Source organism: Dama dama, chromosome 19 (assembly GCF_033118175.1).
Source record: "Dama dama isolate Ldn47 chromosome 19, ASM3311817v1, whole genome shotgun sequence".
NCBI classification, from domain to species: domain Eukaryota; kingdom Metazoa; phylum Chordata; class Mammalia; order Artiodactyla; family Cervidae; genus Dama; species Dama dama.
The window spans coordinates 14,310,292-14,324,896 of record NC_083699.1 but is presented as its reverse complement, the minus strand read 5'-3'; the positions used below and the strand labels follow the sequence as shown (position 1 = coordinate 14,324,896).

Here is a 14,605-nt window from a genome sequence, read left to right as displayed (position 1 = left end):
AGTTTCTAATAAAAATCAACTTAACACCAAGTTCTTAATGTTATACCTCCTTAAAAAGACTTTAACAGTATGATACTTAAGAATGAAATATCACTTTCTAATTTTCCAGTAGTAGTGGTTCAATAGGCCACTTAAACCAAAACAAAGAGCTTGTATGAGCTTTTAATTGACCATATTGTTTAAAAAAAAAAATAAAAAATTAAATCAGAGAAGTCTGTCAAACACCTAGTATCCAGAGTGTTTTTTTTTTCTTTTTTTGGCATATATATTAGTAGAGATTACAAATAAGAACAAAAGTAAAAGAACTATTAAAAGATAACAAATCTTATTTAAAATGTTATCATAAAGAGAAATACAAACAGAAATGATAAATAGTTGCTATGTCCCTGTCACGCTAAAGCAGCACAATAATATTGGTGTTTAATATTTATTTTACTACGCCAATATTTACGTGCTGCTAGAGCGGAACAAGTATGTCAGTCCATCCAAACAAAATGAGCATATGATGATGAAAATACAGTTTTGAATGCATTTCCTTAAATTTCTAGAGCAGCAAATAATGATTCGCATCTTGACTGTAGTATGTAAACCATGATGTGCTGCTACAGTACTTTAAGGCCTCAAAAATACAGGATTCATCCGATAGGAAAAAACCTCTTTACACTTTTATTAAAAGAAAAAAAAGAGAGAACCTCTGATGTCTTAATAAACTTACCTGTAAGATTAAAAATCTATTATGGTCCAAGTCAATTCCATGGCTTCGAAGAAGAATTCCAACATCCTTAAATGTAGTCTTCTTCCCACTTACGTGATAAACAGAAGTATTATCTCTGTAGGCCGTTCTGGATACATAGAAGTTACTGTTAGGAATGACTTCATAATCATCCCCTTCCTGTTTTGAGGAAAAACAAAACCAGAAAACAATTACTGGTATTAAATCATAAGTTTGCTTCAAACTTCACTCAGTTCATATTGAAACTAATTCCATGGATTAAGAACTTTAACTGGATATGTACAAAAGCTGACAATAGTTCTAAGAATTAATTATCTTAGCAAAGAATAGAAATAATGTTCTATTTCTATGGAGTTCTTGGTCTCCTTCCTCACAGATCACAAAAACCAAAAAGTCAAACCAACTACACCTTCAAGCCTAAAAACATACATAACTGAGAAAAGAACTGAAGGGAAACAAAAATTCCACTGTATCCAAAACAAACTCACCCAAAATATTAAACCACCTTGATAGATTACATTAGTTCATTAAAAAAAGCGGCAAGGGATGATTCAAGGAAAAAGGGAGGGGATAGTAGTGCAGTGATATAGATTAATTTTTGGAGGGTGGTGGTGGTGAAAAATAAGCTATTATTTAAAGGTAAAAAGAACTGCAAAGAACTGACAACTACATTTCCATGTTTTTTAATCAAACAAAAAGAAATGAAGCGCAAATCTGCTTTAACATTAAAACTTGCTTTCCTTTAAAAACTATGTCATTTTGAAACCATGACTTTTAAACTTCACACAAATCCAGTGTAATTAATAAGCTACAAAATCAAATCTGATTTACTGGCTATCTACTTTCCAACCAAAACTGTATAACAGAAAAGCACTAAGAAACAAAATTAAAATATATACCACCATGTAGATTTATTTAAAGCTCTTTATACTAAAATTAAAAACAAAACAAGACCTAGAGGCCAAATCACATCCTCATTTCATTATGTAATTAGTTTTCTACATTTTTAGGTTCCAGCCAGTTTTGAACTATGAATTCCCAAAGCTGATTCTTAAACAGAAGAGAAAAAACCCCAGTACCAACAGAGCCATGTAAATAACCCAAATATGCATTTTATGTACAATTGTCTCCTTTTAGAGGAAAAAAAAAAAAAAGTTAGCTTATCCTTCTGCTGTTTTAAAAGTTGATATGAAAGACAAGTTCTTTCGTATCGCACATATAGATTCCTACTAACTTTAACGTGAATTGAAATAATGGAGATGGTAAAATTAGTCAACTGTTACATTTTCAAGTTTAGGTAACTTTTTTGAAAGCAATGAAAACATAACTTTAAAAACAAATCCAAAATCTGTAATAAAAGAATGCCAAATTGGTACTCAAGATACTAGAACTGCTCAAAAAGGTATTACTATGAACTACTTATAATTCATTTCCCTGGCTAAAAATCTTAATATTTTAAGTTTAACAGCCACCATCACACCTCAAAAAGAAAATATGATCACGGAGGCAATGAAATCAGTATTAGTTCTGCTTTAACCACATACTATTTTTTACAAGCTAATTTAAGCCCCAAATAATAAAATGTGTAATGCAATGAAATCATGTGTTCCTTACTTGAAGATGTAAATAACTAAACAAAATCCCTTACCTTATCAATTATCTTTTGAAAATGAACAGCTACAGTGCAACTCTGAATATCCTTATGTTCATCAGAATTGTGTATTAGAACTGAGAGTTTTTTAGATCTTATTTTTTGTGCTCGATAGCCAAACACAAAAAGCATAGAATCAATAACATTGGATTTGCCACTGCCATTTGGCCCAATAATACAGGAAAATCGCTGCATAAAAAGAACAGGGAAAAAAAAAGTTTAAAAGGTTATACTACTGATTTTAATTTAAAATGGTTAAACTTGCAGCAAAACTACAGGTATTTAAAAAGCTTTTGTTGCTAGAAGATCGTTTTCATACATCATGTTTTGTATGTTACAAGTTTCAACACTTTAAATAAGATCATATTCTAATTCTGACTCAGACTTTTTACAAAATTCATTCTTACAGTTAAAAAGAAAATAATTCTTTTCAAACATAAAACCCACAAATTCTATTCAGTGAAGAAAATTTTATAAAGAGAGTTACCAAAAGATAACCAGATAAACAAAAGCTAATTTCAGTAGTTAAAAGCATAGAAATCACACCATGTATGTATCAATCAGGATAAATACAGTAACTACAAAACTGAAACAGTTTGTAATAACAAATACCTTACAACAGCTATTTAAAAATGGTCAAATACCTTATGGAAAGGTCCCAGAATTTTTTCCCCAGCATAAGATTTGAAGTTCTGGTTTACAATATGAGTTATCATAAGACGAGGAGCTCCAGGTTCATTGGTCATTGCAGGAGGTGGGGGAGGAGGGATGCTATTCAAAATCTCTTCTAAACTTCTATTATCAATTTCCTCACTTGGAGTTTCTAAGTCAGTCAAAGGAAAGAATAAAAAGGGGGAGAGGGGAAGCCTCCATCAGTCAATTTGTTAGCACGCTAATCTTTCGAGAGACGTCATTTATGGAACCTAGCAATCTCTATTTTCCACTCAAATACAGTATTATATTCACAAAAGATGAGAGTCTTTAGGCTTTGTCTTATAAAAAAAGAAAATTTTTGAAAGAGATGCCATCAGTCACAAAATTCTATAGAAACATACCTTTTAGGAATCAATACACTACATCGTAATGCAAATCTGGAAAATCCACCATCACTTGAGTCCCTGCTCCCTGCCTAAACAGGTGGTCAAATGCTACGGCTCTAGATCCAACTCTCAGTATCCGTTAAGCACCTGGAACCTTAACTTTGGACACTGGCGAGCTCCAGTGACAGTTACAGGGGTTTCAAGTCACTCAATCTCTGGACTCACAAAACCTACGGCGCGTGCGGGCGTAGGAGCAAATTATCTTCTCTTTGCAATTTTAGATCACCGAAGTGAAGTTGTACGATCAAGCAACTTTTCATCATATTAACAAATAGTTAAGCTGACACCGAAAAAAGTCCACTCTAGCTGACCGTGTCGATTTCCGCGGAAATATAAGGCAATGACCAGAAGTTCAGGATTGAATCTACTTACTAGCCCCCATCCCTCCAGCACCGTTAACCGAAATTTCACACTGTCGAAATCTGTGAAAATCGCTTTCTTGACCTTCGGATGTCAACCCCGCAGCCCCTCTAGTCCGCGCCCTGGAATACCAACCGTCCCGGGTTGGGTGCCGGGTCTCCACGCGCTTGCCCTCGGCGTCACGAAGGGCTACTCACCTGCGGTGGCCAGCGCCTGGCTCCTCGCGCGGCCGGGCGGCGGATCAGGCTCCGCGTCGCTGCTGGTGCCGTCCGGGGACCGCGGCGGCCCTTCCTCTCTGCGACGGGCAGTGGAGGGCTGGGTGCCTTTACGGGGCATGGTCGCTGGAGCCGAGGGAAAGCCGGGAGCAAGTCAGCCCGCGCGGGCCGCCGGCCGTGCCGGCAAGTTCCCCACCGGCCCGCGACCCGTCCCACTCGAGGAAAAACTGCGTCCACCCGTTTTCTAGGGCTCCGTTTAAAAACCCCGCGCAACGCCAGTGAGTCCTCGGGAAAGAAGGCACAAAAAAACAAGTGCCAAGAAGGCGGGATTCGCTCAAGTTCTAAGCAAGTTCCTAGACGTGCTTGCGGAGAAAGCAAAGAGAGCAACTCCTTAAGTTCTTTTTATTTTTTTAATGGCCACCCCCCCCCCCCCGCCCCGTCCACAGTGTAAATGTGTAAGAATACTGTAACGTCATTTCTAAACGAAGTTATACCCCGCACGCCGACATTTACGGACATTCCCACACTCTCGGGGCTAGGGATCCAAGCGCACAGATTCTTGTTTCTGAGTCCGTTCTAGCTCTAGGTTTGAGGGGTTCTCAACTCTACCCAGAGCAGTCGGGAACGAAGCGGCGGTTCGGCGCCCACCTTCCTCTCCCCGCCATTTAGCCCTTGGCGCGGCTGACGGCCCGGGGGGTTTTGAGGTCTCCTCAAAGCCAGCCGGGGACCTGCGGCTGGGGTCGACGGCTCGCGATTTTCAAATCGGAAGCCGGCAGCGCCAGCTCCGCTTCCATCACCTTGGGGTGGCAGGGGTTTGTCCCTCTGAGGTCCGCGGCGAATCCCGCTGTACAATAAACTACGAAAGGCCACCACTAAGGGCTCAGACCCAGTGATTAGTCCCTCGGGAGAAGAGAAACGGGCAGAGGGCCGGGACAGGGGGCGATGTCGTAGTTCGACCAAGATTTCTGAGAAAAGGTTCGCGAGGGCCGAGAGGGCTCCCCGCCCCGCGGCCCCAGTCCCACGATCGACGCTTAAGTAGCTCAGAGAAGTGGCGCCCGGGAGAAGCGCGCGGGAGCTTCGACCGCCGGGGAGCGACTGAGGGGGGAGGGGTGACAGCGAGCGAAATCTCCCCGAGGCAGCCTCAGCCTAGACTTCGGCTGCTCCAGCTCAAGGCCTCTTTCCAGGCGCCCGGGGACCGGGCAGGAAGTGAGAGTGTGACAACCGACCAGGAAAAGAAGTACTTTACCTGCGCGATAGTCCTCTCAAACCGAGGCTGGAAACGGTTGTATAGCCCCCCCGGTTCCTACCGGTGTTTCGGCTCCGGGTCCTTCACTCGAAAATGGCGCCTAAAATACAAACTCGAACGGAAATTCGTTACAAATGCGCGCAATGCTTTCTGGGAACCACTAATTTGAAAAAAATGCGGCGATTATCGCCATCTTCTGATACCTTACGCGCATGCGCGAACTCCTGGCGGAACCCAGGCTGCAGGGAACGTTTTCTACTAAGTGAAAAAAGGCGAAACAATGTTTTCCGTGGCCCTACGGCGATAGCACTCTTATAAATTTTTTTAAAAACCTTGCGAATTTTGAGAAAGATAAAGTGGAATTCGCCCTACAGTTTAAGTCAAGGATCAGTCGTCCAATAACGTCCCTTTAGAAGAGGGCGGGCCCACTGAGGGGCGGGGTCTCAGGCCCGCTCGGGTGACGCGCAGTGGGGAAGTATCGCGCGAAGAGGGAGTGAGCTTAGCGCTTAGAAGTCGCTATGGTGACAGGGAGGTCCGCTGCTTCTTGGTAACTGGTCCCAGTTCTGTGAGAAAGATCGACCCCGTTTTCCTGGAACTTAAGGTAAGTCTGTTTACTTCCAAGAGAGAGGTGAGGAAAGGGTTTGGAAGTTGTGGCCGTTACTGTATTCACCTTCCCTGCTTTGACAGTGTGTGCGACGTGGAGCATCGTTTATTTCTCGTCTCACTGGGCGCTCTGGACGTAGCTTTTGGGATGCGAAGGAGGAAGCCCTGAATTTGGAGGGAGCCGAGGGGCAACACGGAGGAGAGATCTGGATTGGTGAATGATCGTGTAGTGAATACCAAATAATGATTTCGAGTTATTGGTGTTAGGTCATTAATGTCACTAGTGAAAGGGGGTTTTGAGTTTTTAAAATCATTCGACTGAAAGACTCTGTAATGGAAGAAACGATTTGCTTGCTGGTGTCGTCTGGTTATGAGGAAATTATTAATCAGCAGATTATTTCTTAAGTAGCTTCTGTATATACTGCACTCTCCGGCATAATTAGGATTATTGAGCAAGTATTCCTGTTCCCAGATAATTTAGTTTTGTTAATGGGTTTTTAACTAGGAGTTTGTGGATCTGGTAGTAGGTGATTGGGGTTCAGAGAAGTTCATACCACTTCTCCACTACTCCAGCCCCTGTCCGCCCCCGGAATTGAGTACAAAATTCTGTGTGCTTGTGAATTTTTCTGGGGAGTTAGTTTTTCCAGAACTTTGATCAGATTCTTAAACTTGGTCCTATCCCATCTCACTGTTAACCATTAATTGATCTGAATAAGTCCAACAAACATTTATTCAGAGACTCTTAAGTACTTGACTGAGAACTGGGAGCCTTTTTTATACCCCTTTTAACTTTTGCATACTTAGGACTTGGCATACTGAGGCCCCAATAAATCTGCTTTATGAGTGAATTTACATTGTCATTCTAAGTAAGAAAGTATGATTCTTGCCCTGAGGAACATCATATTAAGGTTCAGTGACTCTCAAGAGTTGAAGGTGTGGAAGACACTCCCCTGAAGTGTAAGAATTTGGTGAGGTTGAGAGACTAAGGTGATTTGAATAAACATTGACTCCATATTGTAATATACTTTTTTTATTTGTAGTTGTAAAAAATTATTTTCATAAGACAAACTACAGAAAATAAAGCTCAATGAAAAATTTGGTTGGTAGGTGTACCAGAACAAACATCAGTTCTGTTTGAAATCATCTGGAATCTTTTGGATTTTCAAGTCTGTAAAACACTACTAAACCCAAGTTGGAGAGATATTAACCCTGAAAAAAAGCAAAGACTAGACCAAATTGAGTAATGTATATGGGAGACAGAGCACCATGTAGTGGAAAGATGTAACAGATAACAGAATCCCAAGTCTCATCATTTTTTTAAAGCTACCTACTTAGACAATGTACTCAGTTTGTCAAACTGTTTATTATGAAACCAGCATGTAATACCTACCGCGTAGGATCGTTTATGATTGTTCATCTAGCATACACACTGCATGCATTTGATATTGCTGTGTTTATAACATTGACCTTGTTAGGGTATGTGCTAAGGTTGAATAATGGACTGTCAAGTTAGAAGAAGGTTATGAAGAGTCTTGAAAACCAGGTCAAGGATGTTAGATTGATAAATCTTCAAAATATTAGAAAAGTTTTGAGCTATGGAGGGACTTGGTTAAAAAAAAAAAGTAAACCGTTATGTGGGACGAGAAAAGACTGAGAAGAAGAGGAAGAGACTGAGATCAAGCCTGGCTTAGATCGTTACCGTCCACTGTTCCCTGTAGGAGGTGAGAGGCGCCTATGCAGTAGAAGGGTAAAAATTTGGACACATTTAACAGTTAATAGTCTGAGCCCTTAAAGTTAGTCAGACAGTATACTTTGTGAATCCCTAGATTAGTGATGAGGGGATAAGAAAGATAAGCCACAAATAAATCTTAGTTTTACTACCTTTGTTGGTTGTTGTTGTAAATAATGTTTGGTCTTAGTGACTGATAAGAAATGTAATTTCAGAAAATAAATAAAGTGACCAATAGCTTTAGATTTAGTTGAACCTGACCATAAATGTTTTTTAAACAGAATAAATACTTTTTAAACAGGCTTAACTCAGATTGATAATGTAGAACAGACATTGATAACCAACAGCTACAGTGGAGACAACTCTAGGGTGAAAGTGGGACACTCAGAATAAGTGAAGAAGTGATCTGAGAAGAGATTAGGGTCACAAGAAGTAGACTTACTCCCTCTTGATTGATCCTTGCCAGTACTTTGCATAAAAAGAAGCTGGTTCTGTTGGGATGGACTCAAGTTAAAACCATCGTGGAAAGTATAACCAAGTCTCATCTTTCTGGTCCCAAATCATCTACTAACAGCCATTATCTATAATTTCAGGCAGTTCGAGAAGAGAACCTTACTTTTTGTATTTTAAAAAGTTGTACCCCATGGGAAGAAATAATAAGTTCAAGGGGAAAAATTGGAATAGAATTAAAATTAACATCTGCAGTTCTTTAAATGCATAAGTTAAGTTTTGTCATCATTATAATAATATGTGACAGAAGACAGAATCCAAATTGTCTTGAGGAAAAAAAAAATAGCTTCCGTAAGCAAGAAGTTCAGTTCAGTTCAGTCGGTCAGTCATGTCCGACTCTTTGCGACCCCATGAACCGCAGAACGCCAGGCCTCCCTGTCCATCACCAACTCCCGGAATTTACTTAAGCTCGTGTCCATTGAGTCGGTGATGCCATCCAGCCATCTCATCCTCTGTTGCGCCCTTCTCCTCCTGCCCCCAATCCCTCCCAGCATCAGGCTCTTTTCCGGTGAGTCAACTCTTCGCAGGAGGTGGCCAAAGTATTGGAGTTTCAGCTTCAGCATCAGTCCTTCCAATGAACACCCAGGACTGATATCCTTTAGGATGGACTGGTTGGATCTCCTTGCAGTCCAAGGAACTCTCAAGAGTCTTCTCTAACACCATAGTTCAAAAGCATCAATTTTTTGGCGCTCAGCTTTCTTCACAGTCCAACTCTGACATCCATGCATGACCACTGGGAAAACCATAGCCTTGACCAGATGGACCTTTGTTGGCAAAGTAATGTCTCTGCTTTTTAATATGCTATCTAGGTTGGTCATAACTTTCCTTCCAAGGAGCAAGCGTCTTTTAATTTCATGGATTTAGTATTCAAAGAAAGAACTAGGACTGTGTTTCTTTGCTCTGCTTTATGTTCCCTTGTCTTGGCATTATTCTCAGACCTCACATAGTGGCCTGTGATACCACCATGCCTTCCCCTTGCTGTGGTAAGATAGTTATAGTAACTCTAGCCTTGAATCTAAACTTGAAGACCTGGAAAGTTAAGAAGAGTCTTTCTTCCCTATCTTTTAGTTGAATAAAAGTTTCCTTCAGAAAGCTCTAATTGACTTATGCCTAGGTCTCATGCTGACTCCATTGAAGCCATATGGGCTAAGAGGGAGTAAGTGGTATTCCAAGAAGAAATTCTTTGTAGCTCAGAACAGAGTGAATATATGAAGGATAATGAAATACCAGCTTTCACTACAAATAGCTAATAGTTGAGTTCTTCCTATGTTTCAGGCAATCTATGGGACATTTGTAAGATGTCTTTTTTTTTTTTTTCCAATCTCATGTCTACTCTATCTCATTAAACATCATAACCAACCTGTGAGGTAGGTATTATTAGCCTCATTTTATATATAGAAGAAAACAAAGTACAGTGTTTGGAAGATCACTAAGTGAAGGTTTCAGTAAGAAGTGTGTCAAATGCAGTAGAAATTGCAAAGAGAATGAGAATGGTGGATCTTATGAAAAAATAACATTTATTAGTTTTTTTTAATGCAGATATGCTTAAAGAAAAAAGCAAAACTAAGCCATGAACATATCATTCAGATAATCCTATGTTAAAACTATAAATGTATGGATAAAATATTATGAACATGATAACTTCAAACAGTATAGAATAGTATGAAATGAGGATTAAAAGCTTCCCTTTTCACACCAGTGTCTCTACCCTTACAAAGTCTTGCACCCTTAAGTGTCTTGCACATCTTTGGAGAAAAACGTTTTAGTATCCACTAACTTGAGTATATATCTCCTCACCCCTCATTTTTTTTTTAAACACAAAATAGATTGAGTTACATAATACTGCTGTATACTTTGTTTTTGTCATTTAAGATATTATAGGCATCTTTCTGTATCGATACATATAGATTCATCTCATTTTCTAAATAGCTGTACAGCATTCTAGTTTGTCAGTTGAATGTGATTTTTTTCTCTGCTAGTTGAATTAAAAGGATGAGTTAAAGATGACTAGTTATTTTTAATTTTGTGAATCACATGGTTTATTGGCTCAAAGTTATTAGGCCATTCTGGATTATAAATATAACCAATATGAATAAGATTAAAGTATAGCTAGCTCTACTTAGAGCTAGAATTGCAAGGAAATGTGAATACCACTCCCTATACATACCTGGGAAGCCCCAATACATACACTTCAAATACGTACAGGAGTTGGAATAGGGTGGCGATTGGAGGTCTTTAGTAATTGAACTATACTGCCAAGCCTATTTCCATTGTTATTAGGTGTTTGAATCTGTCCCTGGAAATGGTGCATCTTCCCCTGCCTTCGCTGTTATATAAGAGATCCCAGCTTAGTCTACAAGTGGTTCTGTGATGGAACCAATCTGAGTAAAAGTCTGCTTCTCTCTCACTCCTGTCTTTACTGGAAAAGAGACTTAGGAGTCTCATCAGAGGTATCTATTTAGAAAACTGTTGATAAGAATTATACTTTTGAAAACAGAGCTTTGGGTAATCATCAGCAAACCATTAATTTCAACTGTTAGTATCAATACCCATGGGTTAGCAAGTGTGCAAATGACCCAAACAGAACCTGTTGGAAATAAACTTGTGATCTAGTGCTTGCATTTGTTATCTGGCCTTCATATTCTTGTTCACTTCTGAGGCTCTCTGCTATGTCTTATCTATACGTATATTCTTGTTGACAAGTCATACCTTCCCTCTTTCTCTCCTAAAATTTTTCTCATTTTCTTAGTGCTTTCACCTTTTAGTTTTCTTTCTTAAATCTAATTTTCTTTCTTTCTTTTTTTTTTGTAAACTACCTTACCATTTTTAAGTGTACCATTCAGTGGCATTGCATACATTCATGTTGTTGTCCTACCTTCACTTCCATCCATCCACAGAACTCTTTTCCTTTTGCAGAACTGAATCTCTGTCCTCAGTCCTCCTTCCTGCCAGGTAATCACCATTCTACTTTTTGTATCTCTGTATTTGACTACTTTAGGTATTTCATATAAGGGGAATTACATAGTATCTGCCCTTTTGTGACTGTTTTTATTTAGCATAATATTAAGTCTAATTCTTAACACTGATTCTTAATTCTATTCCACATTAAAAACACATGTATCTGAAATATGAGTATATAATCTCTGATGAATATTTAAATTTCTAGTTTTTGATGGTACTATATAGAATTCTGTAATAAACAAGCTTGTATAGTTTGTATATGTATCTTGGTATATATTTACATGTACTGATATATGACAAATTCCTATGACTAAGAATTCTTCCCAGGGTAAATTCCTTATATATACCTACTTCAAATCAGTATCTGCTAACTCAAAATATGGCATAGATGTGTTAGATTGGCAAAACCTACGTAATTTGCCTGTGTCCTAGCTATAAGGAGGGCTACGGAGGAAATAATTTTTTATTTGTAAGGTAGGAGATTCCCCAGAGCTGGAGAAGGAAATCAAAAGTGTTGAGGGGTGGGGAGAAAAAAGAATCAGTAACCATTAGCACCAGTTTCCTGCTCTTCACTAATGTATGTGACTATGTTTCTCTATGCCAGTGCTGAGTTCTGGGTGTTTTGTATTTGGTCACTTTGACAACAGGAAATGGTATCTAGTTTTTTTCGTTTTCATTTCTTTAATTAAAATTAAGGCCGTGCCTTATTTCATGTTTTTGATTGCCCACTCACCATCCTTATTTATGTTTTTGTGAACTGTCAGTCTACAAATGGAAGTACCCCGTTATCAGTGTCCTTGATCAGATGACTTGGACCATGCTATCTTAGTTATCTTCTGTTTCTGTAGTATTGCCAATCGATCCCTGTCCACTGGTTCCTTCTCCTTTGCCCCCAAACATACTTCTTACATGGTATGTAAGAAGAAAAACATAGAGGCTGGTGTAACTGGAGCAGTTTGAGTGAAAAGAGAGGAAACACGAGATGAGGTCAGAGAAATGATGTGTCTATTAGGACTCTCTGGAGAAAGAGGAGTTAATGTTGAAGCCTGTAGTCTTAGAGCTGGAAACTTAGGTAGAGTTATATGTGCTCCTAGCAAGACTTCCCTTTTCTCTCTTACTTTTTTTTTTTTTTTGCTGAGGAACTTTTCCTCAGCACCACAAACCTCCTAAGAAAACCATTCCAGGAAGAAGGCCATTTAAACTGATTATCCGCCTTCCTTTATTCGACCATGGGGACTATTCCATCATTCATTACATCCCTGTTTACCTCAGTTTCCACAATCAAGACTATTAATTCCCTGCATTAGTTCGCTATTAAGTTTAACTATTGATGACACTAACTTAAACATGATAAAACTTTATTTTGTATCACTTAAAGGCTAGATAGGGCTGGTAGGACTCGCTATAAGGTCAAGAATCTTGGTTCCTTCTGTTTTATTGCTGCATTATATATGGTCTTGATGCATGTCAAGGAGCGTGTTATTATTTTCCAAGTTTTTATTTGCCAGTTATGTTGATTTATATTGCTTTTATAAGAGTTAATTCATTTATTTTTCATATTGTCACTGTGGGTAAACATTACTGTTGGGTAGTGTTATCTGTTGCCCCCCACCACAAGATATAAATCCCAGATTGGACCATGAGGTTGATGATTTTGTAATATCCCCATTGGGTTTAAGAATTGTTAATGTCCTATGTGACTCCACCCAGTTTTGAGGGCAGTTGAGAAATGTAATCTTTATTTTGGATGGCTAGGAATGCAGCAAAAATTCAGATTCTTCTACCACAGAGGCAGGGAGGAGTGAAGAAGGACAGCTGCCTCTTTTTTCCCATTTCCCACCATCTGTCCTAGGCTTAGCTCTTCCCCATCTAAATCCTACCACTCTACCTTTTGGAACTCACAGTATGTCACTGACCAAATCTGTGTTCTCAGTGTTTTGGAGTAAATGTTATAGTTTTGTCTTTTAACTTCTTAGTCTAACTTAAATCTGGTTGTTTCCTAGGGAAACTACTTTTCTCTTGGCTGTTGCAAATGGAGGCAATTTTGCATTTCAGACCTCCATGTGTCAAAGGAGCGTGTTTCTCATTAGGGTTCTGCACAATTGATTGTGTTTCTCCTTCCTATTGTCCCTTTGAGACAAGTCTTCCGAGATCAAACCATTCTCTTTGCCTTTTTGCAATCATCTACAGATCTCTTTGTTGTTTTTTCTTCATTCAGTGAATAGTATTTTAGCATCTGGGCACTGTGTCTATCTCCACCACTATTCTTGTCGTTATTCTCAGTGATTTAACATCCCTAAATCAATCCTTTGTTTCTCTGTCCTCTCAGTTTCTTGACCTTGGCCACCCACTTTGACAGTCTTTACCTACCTCATCAATACCAATATCTATACTTTCCCAAAATCTGTTTCAAGTATCTCATTGTCTGTCTATCTCCACTTGTTTTTCTCTAGCTTACTTCCTCTAGGATCTTAATGCTGACAGTTCTTCAGACTTCCGTAGGACTTCTAGGCTGTTGAAGCTACCACCTGTTCAAGTTCTGCTGGGTAGTCCCATCCCATAGCTTTGAATGTAACCTTTGTGCTGATAACCTTCAAATTGAGGTCTCAATGATATCTCCAGCTCTGCCCTCTTCCTTAACTCCAGACTTGTATATCTAATTTCTCCTTGAACTCGTCATTCAGATATCTAAAGTCACCTTAAAGTTAGCCAACCCAAAACAGAAATTTTATATCCCTTCCATCAGTTCAGTTCAGTCGCTCAGTCATGTTGGACTCTTTGCGACCCCATGAACCGCAGCATGCCAGGCCTCCCTGTCCATCACCAACTCCCGGAGTCTACTCAAACTCATGTCCATTGAGTCAGTGATGCCATCTAAACATAACATCCTCTGTCATCCCCTTCTCCTCCTGCCTTCAATCGTTACCAACATCAGGATCTTTTCAAATGAGTCAGCTCTTTGCATCAGGTGGCCAAAATATCAGAGTTTCAGCTTCAACATCAGTCCTTTCAATGAATACCCAGGACTGATTTCCTTTAGGATGGACTGGTTGGATCTCCTTGCAGTCCAAGGGACTCTCAAGAGTCTTCTCCAACACCACAGTTCAAAAGCGTCAATTCTTCTGTGCTTAGCTTTCTTTATAGTCTAATTCTCACATCCATACATGACTACTGGAAAGTCCACAACTTTGACTAGGTGGACCTTTGTTGGCAAAGTAATGTCTCTGCTTTTTAATAAGCTGTCTATGTTGGTCATAACTTTCCATTAGTCTTTTTCATTTCAGGAAATGGCAACTCCATTGTACCTGTTGAAACTTGAGTCATTTTGGTTACTCTTTCTCTTAAACCAAATTCATCAACAAATCCTGTGGAATTTTCTTTAAAAATATATTCAGAATATGACTCATTCATATCATTTGTACCCCTACTGCCTTCGTCATCAATCCACTTTCAGTCTTTCCTGGCTTATTGAAATCCTAACTGGCCTCTTTGCTTCC

General features: G+C 39.3%; 2 protein-coding genes across 6 annotated transcripts in view; one reads left to right on the top strand and one right to left on the bottom strand.

Annotated features, from left to right (window-relative positions):
- Window positions 1-5,424, bottom strand: part of SMC4 (structural maintenance of chromosomes 4) — a 31,902-nt gene extending 26,478 nt beyond the window's left edge. Inside the window, exons 1-5 of the mRNA XM_061168234.1 lie at window positions 5,306-5,424; window positions 4,042-4,185; window positions 3,029-3,207; window positions 2,382-2,573; window positions 716-892 (exon numbers count right to left, since the gene is read on the bottom strand). Coding sequence (XP_061024217.1) covers window positions 716-892; window positions 2,382-2,573; window positions 3,029-3,207; window positions 4,042-4,180 — 687 coding nt within the window. The 5' untranslated portion in view covers window positions 4,181-4,185; window positions 5,306-5,424. The remainder of the gene's footprint in view (window positions 1-715; window positions 893-2,381; window positions 2,574-3,028; window positions 3,208-4,041; window positions 4,186-5,305) is intronic.
- A 338-nt stretch (window positions 5,425-5,762) lies between these two features.
- IFT80 (intraflagellar transport 80) overlaps window positions 5,763-14,605 on the top strand; it is a 113,289-nt gene continuing 104,446 nt past the window's right edge. For 2 of the 5 annotated variants that reach the window (XM_061168238.1, XM_061168235.1), the window contains exon 1: window positions 5,763-5,906. The gene's annotated coding sequence lies outside the window, so the exon portion shown is untranslated. Of the gene's footprint in view, window positions 5,907-5,992; window positions 6,123-11,063; window positions 11,100-14,605 lie in introns of all 5 variants that reach the window. The other 3 variants (XM_061168236.1, XM_061168237.1, XM_061168239.1) reach the window with 3 other exon arrangements.